Genomic DNA, 20,736 nt, shown 5'->3' with positions numbered 1-20,736 from the left:
TAACAATAGAAGTAGCAAAGGATGACCTTTAAATGCAAAACCACCGCGAGCTGAAAAAAAAAAATAGAAACAACCCTGTAAAGAATAGAAGAAAACACGAAGAGTTAGCAACAAAGGTAAGATCAAACAATCGAAAGCAAAAAACGATGGAAAAAACCTCTAAAAAAGTCAAAAATACACTCACCAAAGTCGACAAAATCGAGGGACAAAACATGTGAAAGACTTGGAGAAGATGGTACTGCATCAAGCGGCTGAAAATTAACATAGCACTTATTTCAGCCACCCACGTATAGGACTGTACAAAGGAAATCGATTGAAACCATCTCCCAATAAGCTAAATCATCGAGCATACATAGCTGAGAAAAAAACCCTCTCTGAAAATACCCTCATGGACTAAAACCACTGCACACATGCGACTATAACACATGGGCAACAAATTGAAAACCCAAAACAGGGCAACACACCAACTAAAGGCTGAAAATTTTTTTTTTCCCGAACCCAACATCTGACCCAAGGCTGAAAGCTTGTTCTTTCCCAAGACACGCATATTTTTTTTCCCTCCAAATGCCAAAAAAAAAGAAAAGGGACATGAAGCAAATTTGTTCACATGGAATCTAAGCTTTGACCCAAACACACACACCAAAGAAGATTTGTATTCATTTGGTGAGAAATATAGTGTGTTTTTTTTATATAGAAAATGAGTATTAAAAAATGGTGAAGACACTAGCACATTGGCTTTATATGCAGAAGTGATGCTTTGTTGGGTCATGGGCAAAATCAAACTCCATTCCATGATGTAAGCCTATTTTGCCCATAATCAACACAAAAAACGCCAAAAAAATTGCGAAAATAGAAACTTTGTTAGTTGTTCTCACCACCGCACGTTAGCTAGAAACACTCAAGACATGACATTCAAAGAGATAAAAAGAGTGACTAAACGTGAAAGCTTTATTGGAACTTCTTTTTGCTTATACTAGATTATGATCCGTATGTTGCACATGGGCTTCTCTCTACTTGTTTTTTATTTTCTCTTTTTCTTCCTTCAAAACTTTTTTTTTTCTTCCATGATCTCCCTGTGGCTAGAGGAGGAAGCCCTTTGAAGCTTCTTTTTACTTATGTAATAGATAAGTGGATCAGAAGAGCAAAATCTCGAGAACAACTACGGCCTTTCGTAATAGCATTTGTACAGTCCTGTCCTGAGCGTAGCAGTCCCACCCCACAGGATTATTGAAACGTAAGCAGTACTGTCACATAAAGGATTGCCTGCAAAAATCAATAGCCAACTAAGCTCCCAAGCTAAACAGTGTTCCCCTCTTCATTTTTGATCAATCCCCTTACAAGCAATCTAGGCACTGATAGAAATGAGATTGCAAAGTAACCGCTTGAATATTGACAATCAAATTACATTCATTACTGGATTTACATTATTTTAATTTATGATATAGTTTTACGTAATTGTACTAAAATTAAAAGGGAAGCAAATTGCCCCTAATTATTTTGAGGCACAATATAACCTTTTTTATTTATTTTTTTTTTCTTATTGGAGATCTAGTCATTGGTTTACTTAAAGTCTCCTAGTATTTGATTTTGCCTTCCAATTTCATATTCAGTCTTGATTTTTGATCTCACAGACTTAGTTTCAAGGGAGTTACTATAAAAATCACAACTACGAAATCGTAACTTATAATAAATAAATAGAAATTATTTTAAATATATCACTTTAGTAAATTAATTTTTTTTTTCTAATAAAACTGACTTGAGTTGAATTTTGCGATTATGATTAAATCATGTTAGAGATAATGTGGTAACCCTCACATAACCAAGTCCATAGGATCAAAACTCAGCCTTGCTTTGCTTTGCGTCCTCAACATACTTGAGTTAATGCTATGGTAAAGTGATGCATGCTGAGTTAAACTTGAATTAATGCTATGGTAGAGTAATGTATGCTGAGTCAAACTTGAATCGATGGTGTGGTGAAGTGATGTATGCTGAGTTAAAACTTGAATTAAATGGTATGGTAGAGTGATGTATGCTGAGTTTTGTTGATACCGTATCCTATCCCTTGCCTACTGAGAGGAGAGGGGCAGTAATTGCTAAATATTATAAAAATAAAAGATACTGCCACTACGCATCAATGTTGGAAATTAGTAATATCATCTCCGAATGCTGCAAATTGTGTTTTTTGAAAGGTAATTCTGCAGATTGTTAAATGTTCTTCTTCCTTTCATCCCACCCAAATTTGTCACGTTTTTACTTTTTTTTAAAAAAAATAAACAGGTTTATAATGGATTTCTCATCTTTTTCCCCTAAGCATAACCACTTGAAAATAATTGAATACAAACTTTTTCCTTAAATGACCAGAAAATATAAAGCTTTAACGCAAGTATTATATATTTATTGTGTGAGAAGCCAACAAGTATGGAGGAATTATATAGGTTACAAATCCAGAACCTGTTTCAATGGGATTCTCCAATTAATTAAAAAGGAAAAGGGGGGGGTTGGGGGTATATGAGAGCCAGCCAGCAAACTACCCTAGTGAGGAAGGAAAAATGATGCATCAAAATGCACAAGTAAAACGGAAAGTTATCCTTGACTTTTCATGGTTAAAAACAGGTTTGTTTGGTCAGAGCTTTCTCCACATTATACAACATTGCTGAGAAACAATTGCTTCTGATAACCTCCTCTAAAGTCTGAACTACGTATTCTCAATAGTACAAACTAACATTACTTCACACCCCCTCTGTTAGTGGATGATTCCCCCATCCCCTTCATCAAGCAGGGACCAAAGTACTACACATCAAGTATTTGGCAGTGCCAAACCAAAAATATACAGCCTTCAGAATCATGTCTTGCTCAGATCTCTGTATCCAAATGCCAACAAAATCTAGAAGTTTACAACCTACCAAAATATATCTTGTTTCCCAGCCGAAAAAATGAAGTGAAAATAAGTTGTTGCTCTTGAGTTACCCATACAAAATCAAATGCATTTACCATGAAATTTGAATCTCCTCATGTCCTCCAATTGCAAGTCTCTTTCTAACTCTTCATCTGTATGGCAGCCAACTTCTCCTCGCAGCTTAGAGTATTAGCTGCAGTTAGAAGCATGTCCACTCCACCTCTACTTTTATCTGACTCCTCTGTGTCTTTTTGATTCATACTCATTTCCAGATTATCATATGCCATTTTGCCTCCTATGCCTTTCATTTTCAGCTTATTTTCCATATTCTGATATGCTCTTTTAGCTCTGCGTATTCGCTGGATCCCAGCATCACATTTTCTGCAAAACCACTTCCCTCTTGGAATTGAAGTTCGTGGGGGTTTCATGCAATAAATGTGGTAAGCAGCATCACAGCCATCACATAAAACAATCTTATCATCATCTTTGTCAGTGAGGCAATTTCTACACAGACAAGAAGGGCAGTACCAGCGGGGACTATATGATTTTAACTGCTTCCTTGTCAGGCACCTCATATGATAATATTTATTGGGGCAGTAGGGATGCTCGCAACGCCTTAACTTCTGACCTTTTTCAACGCCACTTCCACAAATTTTACAAACACACGGGTGTTTGTTCCCTGGTGATAACTGAAGCCCATTATCGACACTACAGTTTGAATGTTCCTCCAATTCACTAAATACTTTACAATTTACATTATGATTTTCATCAGCAACAAGAGTCCTGCAGGCATTCAATCTCTCACATATCACACAGTTCTCATGTGGAGATCCCATTCCATTAGCAGTACAGCTGGTACAATACCAACTTCTTGGAGGAATCTCCTTCACAGCAGGCTCAATACAGGCAACGTGGTACATTTCCTCACATGAATCACAAACTAAACAATCCTTCCCATCTGCTTTCCCCCCACAATGCCTGCAAGTGCAAACTTTATACACACCACAAGCTTCAGTTTGCTCCAGTTTAGCAAGAGATTCTGGTTCCCGAGTACAGAACTGTTTTTCATTGAACAAAATTCAGAACATTTCTCACGGATGAATTCAACTTTCAAACCACTTTCTTATTATATAAATGGAGCTCTCTTGCATGTAATACAAATGAAAAGCTAAAGAAACAGTTCAGATCAGAATCCTCCTCACAGCTTTAAAAATCAAGATGCTCTACAAATACTAATTCAGACATCCCTCGAGATGCTCTACAAATAATAAATTCAAATACCCATCAAGATGCTCTACAAATACTATATTCAAATAGCAGAGCAGGAGAACAGAATATGACTACTAGATACCAGCAGGAAACTGCCTGATCACACCAAATAATATCAATACAAGTAGGATAGAAGGCAACCAACTACCCAGCGCGACAGATAGAAAGGTTTCCTAAAGTTTCCACACCATTAGAGTGTTTAACGAAGCAAACTAAAGTGACAGAGGCCCAGTTGAAAATTTTTTAAGTCACACAATGAAGAAAAAAATATCTATACTTGAGAACCCTAAAACACACCCATCAATTTTAGACAATGTAAGACCTCCATTGAAATTAGTTAACACATAAGAGCAGTGAAATTTCAAAGTCTTATCCTAAATCAACTTTATCCAAACTCTGAAGCACCAAATGCACCCTAAACTACCTAATACAGTTCTTTCTTTTTGATACTAACGACCTCATACAGTTAGAATGTACCTATAACTAAAATATGAAGATAGGGTTATGCATTCGGCTGACACAAGCATGCCAATGCATACTATAACTTAATTTATGAATGTTTACCTCATGATTCTCCTTTTCAACAGCACCACGAGAACACCCAACCTGAAAGGGCGAAGAAAAAGCATCACAAACAAATTATAACATGATATTCATTATCAATGGAATAAATTTTATAAGTAAATTATAAAATTCAACATGCTAGAGTAGCACAGTGCATGTTCAGTAACTCACTTGTTCACTATAGGAAGTGCTTGATATGTTTGAGAGGCTCTTTGCAAGGGATACAATTTCAGTTCCTATGTCTTGAAGTTTTCTCCATACCTACAGGAGTCATTTAGGTAAGATAAATACATATATAATAAGTGATGACAAAAAGAACTGGCTATGTTACATGGAACAAGCATTTCATTTTTTTTTTGGGTACTTCGCAAGCATTCTTATTAGTTTAGAAAACGCATCAAAATTTGGATTAACATTGTAGCATGTATATCAATATAAATTATATTCCACTGCTTTGAGAATCCTGCAAAAAGACACATAATTATTAATGGGAAAAAAAAACAAATCGAATGAGAAGGTTTGAGAGCAACTTAAGAATGACATAGATTGTCTGAAGATTGCAATTTAATTCTAGTGAAGCACAGGGACAAAAAGAATAATCGATGCAGGAAGAAAGAATGAACTGCAAGGGTATCAGGTATCCATAAGAGATGTAATGAGTTAAGTTCTACGGAGATGTGCAACTTAGGTCTAGTGAAGAACAGGAATAGAGAATTGTTTGACGCACAAAGAAAGAATGAAAACTAAGGTTGTCATAATTGATGTCATGAGGACTTAACATCTACCATTGGTTTCAAAATGTATGGCCCTAAACCTAGCATAATAGGATTAATGTAGCTTGTGCATGTCTATTGCATTGAATCCTCAGCAAATGAAGGAAAAGCCAAGTACCCTATATTATTCAGAAAAGCAAGAGAGAATTTGAAACAAATGTGCCATGTATACACAAGCATAATCTACTACAAACAAGAGAGACTATCAAACATCAATTCTACTGAGGAATTAGACCTTATGCATACAAAGGGAATCAACAACATTTCACTTTCTTTCAGAAAGATAAAATAAACAACTTTAAGCTTTCTTTCTTATTAAGACCTCCAGGTCTAAGCAATCAACATGATTTGCAATTCCTAGGGTCTAATCCTCCAGCTAAGCTCCTTACAACTATCAACACAGTTAGATAAATGAAACTAAAAGCAGTATTTTAACTGTACGAGAGCAAGTTGATTCATGTTGTAGGAATGAAAAGAACTAAGAGAGACTAGAATGAGAAAATGATGATTGTCAAGGCAAGTCCACTGTCGTCACTGAGGTAGGTCAGGTTCAAATGCCTAGTTGACCAAGTGGAGATTGAATCAGACTCCTTGAAATCCATTCTAATGATCAAGCAAACATCCACTCTTCCCTATCATAAAAGCCTTCACAGACCTCCTAAACACCAGCCACTCCTGGAGACTCTCCTATATTACAAGGCAGAAAAATTTTATTGCAGACTGGCTCACTAACGGAAGCCCGACACAGCCAAGAGGAGTTCAAGTATACCAAATTCCTGAGGAGCTGAGGTCTCTTTCTATTAGTTGGCATACTAGGTATAAGTTATCCTAGATTAGTTTAGTTGCTGCTGTTAAGGGGCGTTGGCCCTCCTATGTTAAAAAAGCCTTGTGGGTAAACTCTATATGGAAAACAGTGGTAAGATAACTCTGACAATTCTACTTTTATCTATAGTTAAAATAAGGGCTCATCATCAATGTACTTACAATTGTAACAGAGTGCCTTTAAAAAACTAAAAGGTCCTCTAATTTGAGACTTCAATCTGAGCAGGGTTAGTAAAAAGCCTATGTTAGTAAATAGCAGATTCTCAGATCATTCAATAGAATACAATACTCTGAAAACAAAGACACCACGATAAGAAGATATACGACCCTACTGATCTAAGAATTCATCTAAAGTCCCACATCCATCCATGTTCTCAATATTGGTGTAGTTGTACACACCAATCTAAAACAAATGAGTGGTAGATGAAGTGTACATCTTCACTCCTAGTATATACTATAGAAAGAAACAACAAGCACAGAGGTTGCTGAAAACAAATTAAGTGATCATAGAATCTAACAACATCTAGCTCAGCGCCCACAATGTAACAAAACAAAAGCTCTAAATGTAACCTAAAATTGAGCTTATAATTTTAATCTTTCGAAGATTTTAAGAATACTCAATAGAAGAGAAATTCAGATTTATAAGAAGTCTTCCTGGTTTTCAACTTCCTTTATTTCTTTCTCCTTCCCAAAACTTCCAAAGTCCCAAGAATAGCCCTTTGCTTTTTAGCTCTCTCCCTTGCAGAGTATACCATGTGTGTATGTGGAGGTTAAGAAGAAGGTTGAATGAATTCAGGTGTTTTCCTCATAGTCATCATAAGAAATACAGGATTAGAAGTCACATAATTATGTATGACTTAGATGGAAATATATCTAAATTCAGCTCTTGGCACAAGAGTCAACTTACTATCCCCCCACTCTCCCCTTCCCCCCCCCCCCCCCCCCCCCCCCCCCCCCCCCCTACTCCATTATAACTGTCTGTTCATTCATTTTTTAAAAGTTGCAACAGTCATTGTCATTGAAAATACACTAAATAGTGAACTCTTCACTTGTTTTAAAGTATAATACCAAAAAAAAAGGAGATAAATACATTAATTTAAAGAACAATTTGAGTAGACAACTATTATGAGACCGAGGGAGGCCCACACAGGAAAAATATCTAAAAGAATGTCCTTCAAGATGAAACTATTTGATACATGTGACTCATTAAATACCAAAAGCCACTACAATTTTAGAAAATAAGAATAAAAAAACACCTAAAAAATATGGCATGAAGCTATTCGACCTATCAACATCTAGATTTTCAGGAAAAAAAAAACACCTAGGCTGTCAGCGAAACATTTTAATCTTTAAACTAAGCAAGCTCAGTCAAGCAACGCATGCAAATAAAGATGGTTACATAAATTACCTGCTGAATATCTGATGAGAAAAGCATAGGTGAACACTCATAAACTCCATTTTTCATCCTTGAATTTATGACACTTAAGTGAAAAAGGCTGTCAACCTTGATCCCTTGGAAATTGTCAAATAGTAGCTTACACAGAGATGTGAACTTTTCAGAAATTATAACATCAAAGAAAACACGCTGGCACATCTCAGTGGTAGTTTGAGAATTTTCTTTTAAAGACCCATTAGATATCACACCCTCCAGCCCCTCAGCTGTATGCTTACTTCCATTAGGAATTCGCCCTGCTTGCAAAGAGCATTTCTGTCTACCTTCATGAGACGCGTCAGGTTCCTGTAGAAGAATCAGAAAAACAACAATTCCAATATATCATAAAGAAAATGGACAAGAAAAACGATCACTGAAAGCCATCATAGACCTTACAGAGTTTGGATAACAGCACAAACCTTAGCTGTCACATTACAACCATTTTCTGGATGAAATAAAAGTGCATCTCGAATGCAACGTTGTATACCACCTTCATCACCACTTAATAACTGATGCATGTGCTCCAATACAACATTTCTCCACTGCCTCTGTAGATGATCATTTGAACCATTCAAAGAAGCACAATGATTTGTCTCAGCAAGAGGAACCTGCACATAATAATTAGCGTCCATTAGTATGTTGAACTGTACTTTTACAGTCTGTAAGAAACCAAATGTTCTTTGCATTAAAGAACAACAAAGACCAGAACATGTCAGCACAAACAGAACATTGGGGCAATTACAGTAAAAAAGTACATCTTTCACTAATTCAATTAGACAAATCACAATGAGAAAGAATAAATACACCTTGCATTAGTTGAACCAGATGAATCATAGACCTACACATATGTTATAAATTAAATACAAATCAGTTAACCATACCAGCCCCCTAAACTTTGAATGTGCAAAAGCACTTGAGAGTAGAACAATTAAGCCCATTAATATAACAAAAAAAGAAAATAAAATCTTAAGTTCAAACAACTCCTGTCCATCTTGTCCTAACAATCAAGATTTCCCTCATTAATTCTCTTACAATACTGACCCTAATGAAGGAAATGCCAGCTTCACATTCATAAGATCTAGCAGCCACATGTAAAATGATTTTTCCAGAAGGTATCAGACATAAGCCACATACAGAAGAAAAAATTCAACAGCACATCCAATACAAACTTACAATACTCTTAATTACTCAAAATGCTATATACCAACCAAAAATCAATAAAATAACATCAAATGGTAAATCAACATAATCCATTGCATAGTATCAATTGCATTGTTAAAGAACAGATGCAAATATGTATGTTTGTGTACCACAGTCGGATGGCAAAAATTATCAAATCTTGCTTTCGAATTTTCAGCATCCATGTGTTCAACAGCAGGGTGGCATGTACGACCATATCTTACTTCACTAAATTCAAAAGCTTCTCCTTATTTATTATCCATTAGTTACCTAAAGGTGGCTAACAGTCATAATACAGGAATTTGGTCATGCTCTGTGACTTATTTCCAATGCAGGAGGGAGAGATATTTTCTCATAAAACATATTAGATACATAAGCAATAAAAACATTAAACTTGTCAAAAAGACTATCACTATCAAATTATCCTTGTGATACAGGATTAAAATTGTCAATTACATCGGCTCCTCTTCATCTCAAAATATGAAAGAAATACACTCTGAATGTAACATAAGAGAAATTTTGACATATTTATGTCTGATGCTGGAACCTTCGCAAGAACATCTTGATGAAGCCTTAGAGAACTATACATGAGGCCAATTTTTAAGAATATTTGTAGAATCAATTTCTCTTGCAAACAGTTTCTAAAATCTCATTGCTCAAAGTAAAAAAGATTTAGAAAAGAATCACCTTCACTCAACCATCAAAACCACCCCAAAAACCACATGGCTTTTCAAATTCCATCATCAAGTAACAACTATTCATTGTTGTAAATTTCTTGACATCAGAAACTTGCATATTTATGTCATACTATGCACACTAGTTTTAAAGTTAACCCAATAGCTTGAGCTTGTATTTTATGTACCCAATGACCCAATCTGATCTTCTCCTCATAGGATGGTCTACATGCAGAGCATTCCATACAATTGCACACAAGTTACTATTTTTCATCCACAATCCAAAGCTACCACAACTAAGATCTTAAACTCAAAGGCAACAACAAATCTTGAAACATGAATTGGTAAACAAAAACATAGTAAGCCCATCTCAACATTTAACTAGGACAACAAAGAAAAATAGTTAACATCTACAACTGCAAGCATACATTAGACACATAACACATTTATAGAAACCTACCTGGTCTGTGGAAGCTCTTCGATCGACCTGCACTTTGACCTTGGAACTTGACCTTAACTGTCTCCGCCTCTTATATGTTCGAAAATTCTCACTTGCCCCTGAACTCCCATCACCAGAATCATTCACAAATTCAAATCCAAACCCATTATTCACTGGTTCACTCTTGAAGCACTGAACCACCTTTCCACACTCTGCTCCTTCACCATTGCTTGTCCCCTCCTCAACAACCATCTCCAGAATTCACAAAACAGAACAAAACCCTAGTTTTTCAAGCATTTCGCCACAAAGTTAGGGTTTCACTGTAATAAAGCAGCATTATCTTTCAAATTCACACAGACTATCCCATTAACACTTTGAAACTCATCCGATTAAACAAAAAATCCAAGAAAAAGCAGTAAGAAGCCTCCATTAGGCAGCTAGAAAACAAAGAAAAAAACAAAAAGAAAATTGAACTCAAAACAAACCATCCCCTGCCCTTCAGCTCCACGAAAAACGAGGAACACAAAAACTTTCGACCAAATTAAGCTAAGTAATTGAACTAAAATCCACTATTTACTAAATTTTTGACCATTTTAATCTTAAAAGTTAAGAAATTCAAACTATTTAACAACTCTGTTTCTCTCTCTCTTTTTCCCTCGCTACATTTTCTCGAGTCCCAAACAAGAAACAACAAAAGAAAACAAATTCTGAAGAGAAAAATTAAAATGAGAAAAGAAGAGAGAAGAATAAAGAAGCTTCACCTGAGATGAAAATTGAAATTGAAATTGAAACTCTAAAAAAATCGAAAAATCTTTTTCGAAACTTTGGCTTTGCTCTGCAACTTCTCGTCTTATCCGTGTTTTATTTATTAAAAGAAAAAAACTATACTTTGAAAATAAAATGACTACAGAAGAGTTTTAGTTTACTATTATCTGTAGTTCAGTTTCTTTAGTTGGGTCGGATCTAAGACGGGATGATTCCGGTTGACAGTGGAGACAAACTGACAGGTGGCGGTTGTTTTGGGACAAAAAGGGTAAGCTAAATCGCAAGCGGTCAATTCAAGTCAATTTGTGGTTCGGCCTTTTAGAATCTCAACGTAGATCTAAAGACCAATAAGGAAAACCCAAATTGCCACATTTACATAAGTTATTTTACTAATGGGATTCGGCTCTTTTCAACTACTTTTTGCCCACAAAAATCGTTTATTTACATATTATCACTTCCTTTTGTCCAATCTAATTTATTTTCTCAACTCTAAAAAAATTTAAATAAATTTTTATTCATTTATTACTTATTTTATTATAAATTAAATAAATTTTTATAAATATCGAATAACTAATTATTTTTAATAAAAATATTATTGATATATTTTTAAAATCAAAAGTTATGTCACATAATAAAAAGTTATTTTAACTCAAAAGTTATGTCATATAAAGTGACATAGTGTGACTATTAGATTATAGCAAGTTTTCATATGAATGGTTATGTCTTTTGGTAAAATAACATTCAAATGTTATGAGATAAATTAAAAAAACATCATAACTCAAAAGTTTAAATATAAAAAGTTATTGTTTCAAATTATAACTCAAAGATTATGTTTTATAGAATGAATAGCTGTCCTTTCATAAGATGATTATTGAAATAATACCTTTATCCAAAAATTATGTATAGCAAAATGTAAAAATATCTTTTAGACAAAATGGTGTCTTAATGAAAGGATGGTGTCTTAATGAAAGGGTTGTGTTTTTGAAAAAGAGACACTTGCAAGCCTATATAAAGGACTTGTTGCCAACCATTTTGATATATCAAATCTAAAACAAAACAATAGCAGAAAAATCAAAAGTAAGAAAAGTGTTATGTTTTATTAACATAAACACTTAAGTTTCCATCAACTACAAAAACGTCCAAATTCCTTATAATCTACTTGCTGCAGAAAGTAGGCTCTAAGGCCGAATAACTTTGCAAACCCTTGGGTATATCTAGCGATCTACTCTCATAAACTGCAAGACAAAGTTAAACGTTGGCTTCATTGTATCCCTAAGACTATTCACATTATTCCCCTTTGCATACCGAGTGATGTGGGTGAAATAAGTATTAAAAATAACGTCTATTGAAAGGCCCGCCTTAAAATCAATTTTGTCAGTTTCTTGAATTCCATCTAAACTCCATTTGCACCAACAATTTTAAAACTTATTTTTTGTTGTGTTGGAATTCAATAGTTTTCTTAAAAGTGATACACCAACATCGTCAAGCTAGACCACTTTGAATAAGGAAACTTTATTTATTGGCAAAAGATGGATTGATTTGATGGTGACAAAGAATGTGACAAAATGGTTCCTTATCAGATTACAAGATAAGTTTTCTTTCCTTAATTGATATGCATGATATTGTATTTGATATACATGGAAAACATATATTGGTTGGAAAGAAGGATTTTGTTATATTCATATATGATTTTGATATGAGTAAGGTTATCATTGTGTCTTCTATGATTGACATACTTCTCCCATCATGGAAAGATACTAAGCAAGAAAAAATGTCTCTCGCAGACCTTGGTAATCATCTTCAAATAAAAGAAGAATGTTGTAACCAAGATGAAGTCACAAACAAAATGAGAAAGATAAATATCCTAACGTAAACCATCTTGAGTTGATGAAGGTCTATGTGATGGAAGACACAAGGCATGAGGATGTGGCATTCCTATTATACATTAAGGTATAATGATGCTAAAATATAAATACCATTAAGGTTTATGTGATAAGTGGACATGTGGCATTCCTATTATACATTAAGGTATAATGATGCCAATATGTAAATACTATCAAGGTCCACGTGATAAGTGGGCGACATGTGGCATTCCTATTATACATGAAAGTATAATGGTGCCAATATGTAAATTTAACATCTTGATATATGGTGCATTCCCATTTTATTATCGAAGGCACAATAGTGTAATATAGATATTCAATATTGTTGATATGGCATTCCTATTGTGCAATAAAGATACAATAATGCTCGTGTGAACATATACCTTGATGTGTTAATTTGATATTCTGATTATACATTAAAGTACAATGATGTCAATAGAGGAAAAAATAAGGGAATATGTGTGAACTTGTAAAGTCCTTGTATGGATTAGAATAAGCACTAAGACAATGGCATCAAAGTTTGATAAGGTTGTACTAGCTAATGGTTACAAGATCAATCAATCTGATAAATGTGTCTATAGTAAGTTCTAGGTGTCATCATTTGTGTATAAGTAGATGACATGTTAATCTTTGGTGGCAATTTTGGAACCAATGGAAGACACAAAAAAGGTTCTTGTCAAAGAATTTTGACATGAAAGGTATAAGTGTGGTAGATGTTGTTCTTGATATGAAAATAATAATAATGGCATAACATTGTCTCAATCTCATTACATTGAAAAGATTGTAATGAAATATGGTAAGTCAGATTGTATGTCAATCTCTACACCTTATGATTCTAATCTAAAGCTTATACCTAACAACGACAAGCCAAAAGCACAAAATGAATATGCAAAGGTGATTAAATGTCTAATGTATGCTATAGTCTGTACAAGGCTGGATATTGCTTTTGCGGTTAGGATGCTAAGTCAATTTACAAGTAATCCAAGTAAAGAACATTGATATGCTATTCATAGAGTTCTAAGATACTTCAAGAGTACAAAGAATTATGGCATTTGTTATTCAGGTTTTCCTTCAATTTTAGAAGGGTATACAAGATACTAGTTGAAATTCAAATAGAGTGGATCATACTTCTACAACTGGTTGAATTTTTACAATTGGTGGGGGTGCTGTTTCTTGGGATTCTAAGAAACAATCTTGTCAAGCAAACTTCACTATAACTGTTGAATTTATAGCTTTAGCATCTACCACCCAAGAAGTAGAAAGGTTGAGAGATTTACTTTATGAAATTCCGTTGTGGCCTAAACCAACGACACCAATCTTGATACATTGTAACAATGAAGCAACTATATCAAAGGCATATAATCAAGCATACAATGGTAAAAGTCGATATATTGGACTTCAACATAGCATTGTAAGACAAAAAATTAGTGATGGTATAGTCACTATAAGTCATGTGAGGTTTTGTGAAAATTTAACGAATCTATTTACTAAAAGTTTAAAAAAGGATTTGGTAATAAAGACCTCAAAAAGGATGGGTCTCAAGCCTATCAACTAAATCCTCAATGGTGGGAGCTCACCTCGACGTTTGTGGCCAACTTGCAAGTCTTAGGTATTGACCATTCTACCACATGAATGATTGTAAGCACTAATTTATATTTTTCATCCTAAGGTGTATAGTGCTTGGTTCTCGTAATGTATAAGGTAAAGTTGAACAAAAGTTCTTAATAGACCCATAACATGTATATGTTGAAGTACTATAATTACAGAATATGGCCGCTTCTAGGAGCTAAAGGCTTGACTCTAACAACACTCATGAATGAATGCAAAACACAAGGCCATAAAACGTATTGGCAAAACTAGATACAAAGTAAGCAAGGAAGCTTGTGTGTGTTTAGTGACTCGACTAGTCAAATGAAGAATCGATGGTTCAATGCTTGGTCTGTTGGGATGAGCCCTATAGCCAATTGAGATTGGTTAATGTTGGATTCCAATCATGCAACAATATCATTCATGTTGAATGATTAGAGGTTTTCCTTCATCAATAAGACATTAATTATAATGAGTTATAAGTCTAATTGGATGAAGTCCATGAGATTAATATGCCTTGCAAGGAAACTGTAATGGGTTGCAGTTATGAGATTCTTATACATCAAAGCATAATCTCAAAATGTTCCTGGTCAATGTATCATTGAGACTAGACATCAATGACGCTTAGAGGTTGATAAATTCTATGTTCTTTACTTTGAAAGTAAGCAATCGATCTCATAAATTGAAGTATAGAGATACTTGAAACTAGAATATAGGTGTTTGCTTGAGAGAGCAAGTTCACTGAATATGACCCGTCATAAGAAGTACATTTGGTAATACACTCTAGTGTCTATGCAACACTTCTCATGTGTCAATCGTGTAAATACTTCCTAGACTTGAGACACTAGGTTGTCTTATATGTGGAGTGTTATACTTTGATTTCATCCCTACGGGTGCCTAACCAAGGATGCCAAAACAGGATGCTTTTGGATATAGTATGAAGCATTTGAAGGCAAATGAGTGGTCAATATAGGAATCATCACCTCAAGTGTTTTAGAGGACATATCGAATCAGTTCTTTGTTAACATTAGCTTATTGAAGTCTTTGGCCAATGCGACATGGAGATTATGAAAAAGGTTTCATAACTCTCTATAAAGCTAATGCTATAATTGCATAAACAAATATGGAGGTCAATAAAAGTAGACACTGTACCAAGCTCTTATCATCTCCAGGATATATAATGAGGAAATGAATTACACTGATAGACTGTACATTGAAAGGTTGTCAAAGAACCCTTTGACTCTCCTAACAATTGAGTGGCCATGATGCATTGCTAGATGCCAATCTTAGTCTATGAAATTGATTATAAATTAATTGATTGAAATTTATATTAATCAATTAAGTCATTAATCAATTCCATTGCCAACATGTTGGAAACCTAATGGGTCACACACACTGATTGCATTTGAATTAAATTGGGAGAATGGCGATTTAAATTAGACTTAAATCACATGCTAGGCAATTAACTTCTATAAACTTAATTAAAAGAGTTTAATTAAGTTTTGGCATAATTATAAATAGTTATAACTATAAAGCCTTGATTGAAAAATATAAAGGAAATTAATTTTGATTTTAATTTCTAAAGACTTAATTAAAAGAGTTTAATTAAGTAATAGGCTCAATATTATAATGTGTTATAATTTTGAAGGCTTAATTACAAAATTGAAGTTATTTTAACCTAACTATATAAGTCACCTTTTAACTATTTTCCATATGAGAGTTTTTCACAATTGAAGAAAACGTAATTTTTGTCAGAAAAAGAAAAACATTTTCTTTCTTTGCCACCATTCCCTTTGTGTGAAAGAGAAAATTGCTTATGAAGCAATTTTCGAGAAAGGTTCGACTAAGATTGTGAAAAAGAAGAAAATGACAATTGTTGTTTTCTTTGCTAGCACAAAGTTTAGCTAAAAACTTCTTCCTTTGTTGAAGGTTCAAGTGCAATCGTGTGTACTACCATTGGAGGCTAAGCACTTGATTGGCTAAGGTTTTTGCTCATTGTGGTGTTTGCGGGATTACTTTAGAAAGTGCCATTGTAATTACGAAATTACATGGCAAGGTAACTTTTTAAACAATAATTTATTTTGTGCTTTTATGTGTTAAATATCACCAAGGTGATCCATGGGTGGAGGCATGTTTTGTTGTTTAGTTATAAAGTTTTTAATTTTCTTTTCGCTATGTATTTTGAGCATGCCATCCATAGCTAAACCCATCATGGTCAACCATTCAATTCAGACTAGAACCAACTACACTCATTAAGTGAAGGTTCAAATCTACGAGATACCTTCATTTATGCACCAGGTTCCCAAAATTGTTGGTATTTGGAAATTTTGAAAATGGTGAGGGATTGTTGGTGTATTTTCAAAATCAAAGGTTATGTCACATAACGAAAAACTATCTTAGCTCAAAGGTTATGTCACATAAAGTGACATAGTGTGACTATTGGATTGTGGGTAGGTTTTCATGTGAATTGTTATGTCTCTTGGTAAAATGCAATCCAAAAGTTATGAGACAAATTGAAAAAACACTATAGCTCAAAAGTTTAAATATGAAAAGTTATTATTTTAAATTATAACTCAAATATTATGGTTTATGGAATGAATAGTTATCCTTTCATAAAATGATTATTGAAACAATACATTTATCCAAAAGTTGTGTCTAGCAAAATGTAAAGATGTTTTTTAGACAAAATAATACCTTAGTGAAAGGGTTATGTCCTTGAAGAAAGGACACTTGCAAGGCTATATGAAGGGCTTGTTGCCAACCATTTTGATATAGCAAATCAAAAACAAAATAAGAATAGAAAAATCAAAAGTAAGAAAGGTGTTGTGTTCTATTAACATAAATACTTAAGTTCACATCAACTACAAAAGCGTCCAAATTCCTTATAATCTACTTGTTGTAGAAAGTAGATTCTAAGGCCGAACAACTTTACAAACTCTTAGGTGTATCTAGCGTTTTACTCTCGTAAAGTGTAAGACGAAGTTAGACGTTGGCTTCATTGTATTCCTAAGGCAATTCGCATTATTCTCTTTTGCATACCGAATGGTGGGGGTGAAATAAGTTCTTTGAATTTCATCTAAAATCCATTTGCACCAACAAATATCACTTATCTTTTTTATGTCATGTGGCAAATTAAATATTATATTGGATAGTGACATGGTACAATAATATGATCATATGATAATTTTCACATGTGTATAAAAATTATAGATATCATTTTGATTAATGATAATTAATCAATCGTTAGTTTTAAAGACCTATTATATTAAAAATAAAAACAGTAAAAGTTGATTGAATATAAAAAAATAATAAGAGTTTATTTAAATTTATATAATTTAATAGTGTAAATTAAGACATTGTGTTAGAACCTCTTGTATTATTTTGTAAATAATCATTTGAAATAGTAATTAAAAAATCTAGTCATGTTACTTAAGATCACTAGCTCTCAAGTTCAGTACTAACAAAATTTAACCATCATTATCCTTATTGCTATCAAATTTCTCAAAAATTGATTACAATTAAATCGAACATACGACTGACTTAAGAATTAGGTTAAAAGAAGTTGAATTACTAGATTTTGATTATAACCCTAAATGGGCACCAACCATTTTGTATTATTGAATTTACTTGTTGTTCCACTTTTGCACGCACAGTATTAGTAAATATTGATTCTCAATATATTTAAATGCAAAAATATATATGTTTGAACAAGTGCTCATGAATTCATAAATCTCTTACATATATTTGATAACTTTTATTAATTATATTTTTCTTAATTTTAATAATGTTGAATAATTTACAAATTAATAGTATAAAATTTTAATTGTTTGTACAAACTATATACTCTGAAAATATTTATATTTATTATTAAAAAGAATAAATATTCAAGTCTACATGCAAGATTTTGTTTCCTTAGAAAGGGGCATAAAGGTGTGGGCAGGAGTCATGCAAGAAGGAAGAAGAGGCATCATCAAGATGGAACAAATTGAATTAGGAGAATTCGCTACATAGGCCTTTGAAAATATTTCAACAGGGTTGCTACTTGCTAAGTCAATTTTTTAATATTAATAAATATAAATATAATTAAAAAAAATGTAAACGTAATGTTAGAAGCGAAAAAGCAGGCGGTAGCGAAAGCCTTACTTTTCTTCCTTCCTATAGGGCCAAAAGCTAAAACCAAAATGCGAAGGCACCGGTGCCACCAGGCGGTCCGATCCGAGTCCGAGACGGAGAGCGAGACCGACACCGAGACCATGCGGTGCATATCGTGCAAGGAAGAGTATGGAGCACGTGACGCTGGCACGTGCAAGGAGTGCTACGAGGAGGCAAGCGAGACCGAGGAAGAGCTCAAGCGAGAGATCGAAGATCTCAAAGCCAAAGTCGCCTTTTTACGCTTTTGGTCTCCGCTCGATCATGCCCACCGCGGCTCCACCTCGCCTGGTCCCTTCTTCCCCGACGTCGTCTTGGTCGCTTCCGATGATGGATCCCCGGGCTTGCCCCCCGTGCCTGTACCCTCCCATAAAGCCGTTTTGGTACTACCGATTTGCTTGAATTTCTTGTCTACTTGTTTTATTTTAGGTAAAATGTAAAATATTTGAAGTTCTAATGTGCAAAAAGTGCGACCCAAACTTCAATTTTTGGATTACTGTTGGCAAAATTGTCTCGATTAACTAAAATGAAGCTTTGGTTTGGAACTTTGGCTCTTAGCACTCAGAAACTCATTTTCAGATTTTACAGATACCTAAACAGCGAAAGCTGCTTGAAACAACTGAGCCAAAGAGGCACTTTGTATTGCTCTATATACCCATATTAGAAACTGTGTTGCTAGGAAGGATTTTTTTTTTTTGAAGTATTTACTAACATTTTGATGTCAAAACAGGCGAGTCGTTCACCAGTGTTCAAAGCAATGCTTGAGAATGAGATGGAAGAAAGCAGGAGCGGAACCATCAAGATCAGTGACGTATCGTATGATGCCCTCCGTGCGTTTGTAAACTATTTGTACACAGCGGAAGCATGGCTGGATGAGCAAATGGCTTGTGACCTTCTGGTTTTGGCTGAAAAATACCAGGTGAAGCATCTCAAGGGGTATTGCGAGAAGTTCCTGGTATCCAAATTGAACTGGGATAATTCACTTATGAGCTATGCCTTTGCTCACCAGCACAACGCCAAGCTCGTGCTTGATGCAGCTTTGTGTTTGATAACAGACAACATGGATAAGCTTACGAAAAGGGAAGAGTATATGGAACTTGTGGAAAAGGATCCCCGACTTGTTGTGGAGATTTATGAAGCTTATCTCTCCAAACAGGTTAATACTGCTGCTCATAAGGATAGTTCAGTGAAATCATAGTTGACTCTGATCAAGGATTGTTTGTTCATCATTTGAATAATGAGGTGTTAGTCATTGTTGGTGGATGAACTTTTAGTATATAAAAGAAGAAAAAGTTTGATGATCGTCCTTTGCTGGGAGAAATCTGTATTCCAATGGATCCATACATACTATTCAGCTTTGTCCCTTGTTATCACAAAAATGTTTTGGTAAAATTGTGGTGATTTCTGCATGATTTGGGATCATTTTCCAGATGACAATAATGAACTGAGTTCTAGTCTTTTAGATGCTTAACAGTGTGACCTCTATTGCATTTACAAGGGTTTTATGTCATTGCTTTTAGGTAGCATTTGTTACCGGGGATGTGCTTCCAGATTCTTTGCAATGTATATAATTAGATTACATTGTAGCTTTTTGTAGCTTTTGTTTCATTACATGGATGTAGTAAGATTGCAACGCAATTGCATTATTAATCAGGAAAGGTATTGTGATTGTACTGAAAAATCAATGTAATCTCATTACTAACTACTTTGCAGTGTCATCAAACTTGATTTGATATTTTTGTCCATCTCCAATGAATAAAATCTTAAAACTTAATTTTCATCACTTTAAAAAGAACTTAAAAAATTAGAAATAATTTTAAAATTTTGAAAAAAAAAATCTATAAATTTTGCAAAGCATAAAAATAATTTTTTAATTTTTAGAAATTTTAGAAAAACCCAAAAATAATTTTAATTGTTAAAAAAAAGTCTAGAACAATAAAAAATAAAAAATATTTTTAAGAAATTATAAAAAGATTAGAAAATCCATAAAATAAAAATATATATAGATTTTTTGAAAAAAATAAAAGATATTCTTTTTTATACTCATAATTTTTTAAAATCATAAAAATTACCTTCTTTCTATAATTTTTAATAACTTTTAAAAATATAATTTTTTTACTTTCAGTTTTTTCAAAAAATCTCTGTTGGCTTTTTTTTTTAATTTTTTCAAAAAAAGAATTATTTCTATTTTAATTTTTTAGGACTTTTGCAAAATAATAATGATAAAAATATTTTTTAAAATATTCAAAATTACTAACAAATAAAAAATTATTTTTAATTAATATTAAAATGAATTTGTCCTAC

The 20,736-nt window shown here is 33.7% G+C and overlaps 2 protein-coding genes across 2 annotated transcripts; one reads left to right on the top strand and one right to left on the bottom strand.

Moving 5' to 3' along the window:
• Positions 1 to 2,369: 2,369 nt before the first annotated feature.
• LOC18592428 (RING/FYVE/PHD-type zinc finger family protein) lies at positions 2,370 to 10,315 on the bottom strand. Its single transcript, XM_007019179.3, has 6 exons — positions 10,070 to 10,315; positions 8,176 to 8,364; positions 7,733 to 8,062; positions 4,901 to 4,990; positions 4,730 to 4,771; positions 2,370 to 3,954 (listed from the first exon to the last, which is right to left on the bottom strand). Exons 1-6 carry the CDS (start codon positions 10,298 to 10,300, stop codon positions 3,037 to 3,039), a joined length of 1,800 nt encoding a protein of 599 aa, XP_007019241.3. The 5' UTR covers positions 10,301 to 10,315; the 3' UTR covers positions 2,370 to 3,036.
• An 8,060-nt stretch (positions 10,316 to 18,375) lies between these two features.
• Positions 18,376 to 19,958, top strand: LOC18592427 (BTB/POZ domain-containing protein). Its single transcript, XM_018125307.2, has 2 exons — positions 18,376 to 18,815; positions 19,163 to 19,958. The coding sequence occupies exons 1-2, from the start codon at positions 18,387 to 18,389 to the stop codon at positions 19,628 to 19,630; spliced, it is 897 nt and encodes a 298-aa protein (XP_017980796.2). The 5' UTR covers positions 18,376 to 18,386; the 3' UTR covers positions 19,631 to 19,958.
• The last annotated feature ends 778 nt before the right edge of the window (positions 19,959 to 20,736 follow it).

This window comes from Theobroma cacao, chromosome 8 (assembly GCF_053813885.1).
Source record: "Theobroma cacao isolate CCN51 chromosome 8, ASM5381388v1, whole genome shotgun sequence".
In the NCBI taxonomy this organism is placed as follows: Eukaryota; Viridiplantae; Streptophyta; class Magnoliopsida; order Malvales; family Malvaceae; genus Theobroma; species Theobroma cacao.
This window is presented reverse-complemented; position numbering and strand designations above follow the sequence as displayed.

Excerpts from the sequence above, each read along its gene's own strand:
- LOC18592428 (XM_007019179.3), bottom strand. The coding sequence starts at position 10,300 with ATGGTTGTTGAGGAGGGGACAAGCAATGGTGAAGGAGCAGAGTGTGGA. Across the intron at positions 8,063-8,175 it reads GTTGTAATGTGACAGCTAAG|GAACCTGACGCGTCTCATGA; the intron begins GTTTGTGCTGTT and ends ATTCTTCTACAG. Across the intron at positions 4,772-4,900 it reads GCACTTCCTATAGTGAACAA|GTTGGGTGTTCTCGTGGTGC; the intron begins GTGAGTTACTGA and ends TCGCCCTTTCAG.
- LOC18592427 (XM_018125307.2), top strand. The coding sequence starts at position 18,387 with ATGTTAGAAGCGAAAAAGCAGGCGGTAGCGAAAGCCTTACTTTTCTTC. Across the intron at positions 18,816-19,162 it reads CCTCCCATAAAGCCGTTTTG|GCGAGTCGTTCACCAGTGTT; the intron begins GTACTACCGATT and ends ATGTCAAAACAG.